Source organism: Physella acuta, unplaced genomic scaffold, assembly GCF_028476545.2.
Source record: "Physella acuta isolate Inbredline_101_S28 unplaced genomic scaffold, ASM2847654v3 ptg000692l, whole genome shotgun sequence".
Lineage (NCBI taxonomy): Eukaryota > Metazoa > Mollusca > Gastropoda > Physidae > Physella > Physella acuta.
In genome coordinates this window covers 36893-42609 of record NW_026732211.1, presented here as the reverse complement: position 1 = coordinate 42609, position 5717 = coordinate 36893, and the positions used below count along the sequence as shown (strand labels likewise).

The 5717-nt window shown below is 38.2% G+C and overlaps 1 protein-coding gene across 2 annotated transcripts; it reads left to right on the top strand.

The window, feature by feature from the left end:
• The first annotated feature begins 382 nt into the window (after window positions 1-382).
• On the top strand, window positions 383-4694 carry LOC131949364 (alpha-(1,3)-fucosyltransferase C-like). Of its 2 annotated transcripts, none has more exons than XM_059311224.1 (5): window positions 383-435; window positions 1065-2227; window positions 3131-3253; window positions 3648-3742; window positions 4117-4694. In XM_059311224.1, exons 2-5 carry the CDS (start codon window positions 1456-1458, stop codon window positions 4627-4629), a joined length of 1503 nt encoding a protein of 500 aa, XP_059167207.1. In that variant the 5' UTR covers window positions 383-435; window positions 1065-1455; the 3' UTR covers window positions 4630-4694. The 2 variants fall into 2 exon arrangements, with proteins under 2 accessions (XP_059167207.1, XP_059167208.1); XM_059311225.1 differs by lacking the exon at window positions 383-435 and adding an exon at window positions 519-591.
• Window positions 4695-5717: the final 1023 nt, after the last annotated feature.

The window sequence follows — 5717 nt, the reverse complement described above, 5'->3', positions numbered from 1 at the left end:
CAATAATCATTGTAAGATTTATATCAAAGATGTGAGTAAAACTGCCAAGTACTACGTACCATCAAGGTTGATGTTTGAACTTGAGTGAGTGTCAAGTGACATGTTTAACGTGTAAATGTCGTCTGCTGCATTATTCCCACGTCTGCCGTTCCCACGGTTCAACCATTCAATCAGTTAAATTTAGTTATAAAATATTCTCCGCGTTGCATCCTGTCAATAATTTGCAGTACACGACTCGGATAAATATCGATTTCATCTGATCTAGTTAATTTTCAAAAATATTCTGATGGCTTCATGTGTACTTTAATATTCCTTTTATAAAGTAAAACTCAAATAAAAATCACGTTTTTTGTAGCTTAACTCATGTTTTGCCGAGAGAGATATTTAAGTTGAATTCTGACGTTTAGAAGGCAGGATTTGACGACAGACTCTACGGTTTGTATTTGTTTTAGTTTAGTGAGAAAAGGTGACGTGATCTTCTTAGTACTGTTGGGATAAACTATTTGTTTAGTTAAAATCGCTGTTAATACTTTTTAAAGCTACTTTAAAAGTTTAATATTCAAATAACTATAATATAGTTTGAATAGTCAGGTAACTATAACTTAGTTTGATGTAATGTTTAGATAATTATTTCTTTTTATACAATTTATCAGAGCAAATACCCAGCAACATTTTATTTGAGGAGACTATTTAAAGTAGGTTTAGCTCTTCTACAGATTTCTTTTACGGAAAGTGAATTCATTTCTTGTAAAAAATAAAATATCTATGAAACGATGGAGCGATCGGCGGCTGGAGATTAGAGAAATTTCCAGAATGTTTGCTTTAGTTTGACAAGGTTGAGAAACGACCGCTGTTCAGTGTTGTGTCCAAATCTTGCCATTAGGTCCAGAGCTGATAAGTTTGTCTCTTGCTGCTTTATCTTAATTGTACATCAGTCAGTGTAGATTATGTGCCTAAACCTTTTTCTTTCATCCTATTTCCCTTTTCACATATATGTGTTTGTTTTCTCTCTTTATAAAATGAGTTCCAATATTTTTAAAATATGAAAACGTATTTATTTACAGACTTGGGCATTGTGGCACAAACAAGGAATTACATGTAGGCCTATATAACAATCTACTGTCTCCGGTTTGTGCATATTGCTGAGTAATGAAAAAATTGTTAACTGGTGTCACAATAAAAAATTGTCTATAGGCTACCCTCCCCTTGTAGTCAGTCAAGCGACTCCTACAGTACCTATGAAGTAGGTGAAAGTGCAAATAGTACGAACTACAATCAGTGTTACGTCCAGTAAAGGTAAAAAAAAATATGAGTGTGACGTCCGTTGGTGACGTTCAGTGAAGGTTAGATTTAGTCACTGTGACGTCCAGTCAGGGTAAACGTCCAGACGTCCAGTGAGAATAACGTCCAGACAGTGTGACGTCTTCCAGTCAGAGAAACGTCCCAGATACTACAATGGCATCCCTCAAACGTCTTCTGTTTGTATGTTGCACCTGTGTGTGTACCCTGCTACTGATTAACCTATGTGTCACCAAGTTCAGTAACTTTATGCCTCTAGCACCTAGTGAGCTCACTGTTAAAAAGATGACTTTTGAAAGGAATAATGTTGATGACGATGGCAAAACAAAGGATAAGAAACAACCTTTTGCTGTAGATCTCGACAATAAAGAAGATCGGCAGGTCAATAACCGGCTTGATAAGTTTAAAGACCAAGAACAATTTAATGAAAAGACCGGTAACTCTATATTAGCTTACATGAAAGGTTCCCTCCCTTTGAGTAAAATCGATGAGCCCCATGTTTGCGTCAGCACGCTGTATGTGTTCTGTAGCGAGCAGGAGGTGGCGGAGAGATACGCCATACCTAATAGTGAGACAACAACAAGAGATGCTGCAGGTAGAGGCAGTAGAGTTGATGGCTCAGCTAGAGGCAGTAGAGTTGATGACGGGTTCGGGCGAATACGTCGCAAGCTGGACACTGGTCAGAGCATCTCAATCACGCTCCCCTACATCCAGAACTGGCTAGAGGGTTACATGAAAAACACGCCCAGATGTCCAGTCAACAGGTGTGAATTTACCCTGGGCAACGCCACGAAAGATACGGACGTGTTCATGGTGGGCGGTGTCCTGCTGATGGACAAGACCTTGCCCACACAGAGGTGGCCGGGTCAGCTGTATGTCGTGTACGCTGCCGAGTCGGCTGCCCACTACCGCAGTGATATTACACAAGGTAAGTGGGCGTTTTGATTGTTGTATGAATTCTTGTGGGGACGGGTTGATTGGCTGGGTTGGGAGAGTTGGGTAGCATGGTTGGAATATCAGGGCTGGAATGACATTGCAGGTTTCGCTTGGTCGGGCTGGCATAGGTGGTTTTGCATGGTCGGATGGGTATGGCGGGTTGGCTTAATTGGTGGCATTAAGGGGTGCATGGTAGGGTTGTCATATTCAGAATGGGATGGTCGAGGTGGCTTGGTTGGTTAGGGATTGTCTAGTTGGCATAAACGTTTCTCGGGTTGGCATGGTCGTGGTGAGAGTTGTGTGGGTGTGGTGCTGTTTGACATGATTGGTTGTCATGATAACTAGCTTTCAGGGTTTACACACTGATTTGTTCACGTTAGACATCAGTCAGACTCTCAGCGTTGATGCGTACCCAGCACACGTGGACGTAAGTGTTCTCTGTATGTGTACTCAGCATACGTGTGCCCTGTACTCACTGTTTCTCGTTACAAACTGTACGTCGCAACACTTTACACGACTCTATGTTTATGTATTATCTTGAGTACTTGGTAGATTTTTACTTTCATTTATGTTCGGGTTTTAACCTAAGCATATATCGCGTTTATACGCACAACATGTATACTATACATGTCTAGATTTTAGAAAACTCGCAACAAGTAAACATGTTCCGTTGGAAAAATGTTTCCATATAAAATTAACTTGTTGCGGGATTTTTTTTCTAAACTTGTAAAGTATACATGTCGTTAGTATAAACTTGGTTTCACAAAACATTTTTTTTCGGCTAGTGCATTGGCCATTTGAAAAAGTAGTAATACAATATCTCTGAATGAAACAAGTTTAAAGTTACATTAAAGTTGAACTAAAATTACAATTTCTTTTATAATTTTCTCCCCAGAAAACTCGACCTGGAGACACGCCTTCAACCTGACGGTGACCCACAGGTCTGACGCAGATCTCCACTACCCCTACGGCAGGCTGTTATACAGCCCGCTGTCTGCTGACCAGAGGCCAGATTACTGTATGTTTGGCTGTCCTTCTTTTGTTATGATTGTCTCCTATTTGTGAGTGGAGGTATAGTTGCAGTTACCTCCCCTATGTAACGGTGCGGTCTAGCAGTAGACTGAGCTGCAATAGGTTTTAGACGTTTCATAACATTTAATAATATCCAATCTTTCACAGCATTTGGAGTGTCTAGACTCACATAACGACCCCCCCCCCCTCCCAATGCTGTTCCCTGATACACCTGCCCCTATACAACACATATCAACTCAGTCGATCCTCCGTCTGAAGTCTTTCATTTACACATACAAACACACACACGGACAAATGACTCTTTACAATATTTACAGTACACATAGTTAGCCAATATTTCCAGCGTCAGGAAAACAACTAACTTGTGTTCCGTGTTTTAGATGAACTGGCGAGGAAGAAAAATGAGAGCATCGTCTGGTTTGTCAGTCACTGCGAGACCCAGTCCAAGAGGGAATTGTACGTGAAGGAGATGCAGGTTGGTTGACTCACGACCCTCGTCTATGGGTAGCTTTGACGCTGCTGTTGGTATTTTTTTTTTGTTCCGCTGCACTTGCAATTTTTTTTCTGGTACAGTTTTGCATATATTATTTATCTAAACTTACTTTTGTAGGTATATTTTTATAATTTTATTTTGAGTTGCTAAACGTTTTTCTTTATAACATTGTGTGTATCAGTCACTATATATAACCTAGAATAATATATATGTTTTTCTATATTATTAGTTTTAGTAATGTTTTAGCTCTAAGTCTAAGACTTTCTCCAAGACAAACATCACACCATCACATTAGCGACCATTATAAAACGTATGTCTTATATCCATTCATTGACTGTTTCATTGTGTGTCCCCAGAAATATGTGAACATAACGATCATTGGCCGGTGTGGAGGTGTAGACCCGACCTGCCCACACAGAGACCAGGGACAATGCATGCACGACATCTTCAAAGACTACCTGTTCTACCTGTCCTTCGAGAACTCCATCTGCCACGAGTACGTGACAGAGAAGGTGTTCAAGGTGTTCCTCCAGGAGACCGCCATTATCCCAGTGGTCAGGGGCGGGTCCGACTATGCCAGACTACTCCCAGCCAACACGTTTATCGACGCCGATTGGTTTCAGACGCCGAAAGAACTGGCTCTGTTTTTGACGGCGTTGGGGCGAGATCTGAAGACGTACTCGCGGATGTTGGAGCTCAAGTCTATGTACAAGACACTGCCGAAGTTCCTCGTATTATGTGAAGTGTGTCGAGCCCTGGTGCACCAGCTTGTTAGACCAAAAGTTTACGACATCAAGAAGTGGTTAGATGCCGGCTGTAAGGAGCCTAAAAACTTTACAATTTCAAATATGGAGAGTCAGCGATCTTAGTATTCTAGCTCGTATTCACAAAAATGGATACGAAAAAACTAACAATTGTAACGTCTAATAGTGCATATTTAAATATATAGTATATATATATATATATATATATATATATATATATATATATATATATATATATATATATATATATATATAATTGAAACTTGCAACTTAAAAGAAAACCAATATATAATGCACATGTTTAGTTATTTTTGGTCAATGTGGGTATTAAAGCTAAAAAATAGTTGGTTTTTTTTTCGGTAAACTTTTGTATGCCATAGAAGCAATGTAATTAATCAGCGATAATTTTGATGTTTTGCAAAAAAAAAAATTAACGCTAAATTTTAATATCTTGAACTACGGGTGTCAAACTGATTTTTTAAAAAGGTCCCAGAGCTTTTTTGAAAGTTGCTATGTCAAGAACCCATGATTCTAAGATACTGGGCACTCAATTGTTCGTATATCTCAAGTATTAAAAAAAGTTATGACGTTTAAAACATTTGTTTTTAACTATTTTTTCCAACACCCAACAAAGTGCCATGCTTGAGATGATATATCTGTAAAAGTATATGTCACAAACACAATCTTTTGAACTCAACACATACAGACAGAACAGACTCAATGCTTTTCAAACCTCAAAAATAAGTACATCATTTAAATTAATTGCATTGAAATTGGCTTTTCTCACTTTTTGAAAAAATTAAAAAGGGAAGTTTACTTAAAAAATATAAAATTTAACATTTTTAAAACAACACCAAAAAAATGTCGGATGAAAGAACATACTTGTTAAGTATATCAAAGTGTAGGGGAACAACAAAGCTTCTTTGAATTTAAGTAACATGTATGCCTATAACAAGCACGTTTGAAACACAAGTTTAATCAGAAACGTGCAGGGGCTCACAATCTGTAGAAAATATAGTGCTAGGGTCACATAAAGAAAATATTTTTGTTGAAATAATTATTAGACTTTACAACAAGTAGTACATTTAAAAGTAAGAACATTTATTTAGAATGCCTCAGTCGATGTATGTTTATGTTATAAATATGTATTTATAAATAGCTGCTTTAACAATTATTACGATATGGTAGTGCTA

Excerpts from the sequence above, each read along its gene's own strand:
- LOC131949364 (XM_059311224.1), top strand. The coding sequence starts at position 1,456 with ATGGCATCCCTCAAACGTCTTCTGTTTGTATGTTGCACCTGTGTGTGT. Across the intron at positions 3,254-3,647 it reads TGACCAGAGGCCAGATTACT|ATGAACTGGCGAGGAAGAAA; the intron begins GTATGTTTGGCT and ends TCCGTGTTTTAG. Across the intron at positions 3,743-4,116 it reads TGTACGTGAAGGAGATGCAG|AAATATGTGAACATAACGAT; the intron begins GTTGGTTGACTC and ends GTGTGTCCCCAG.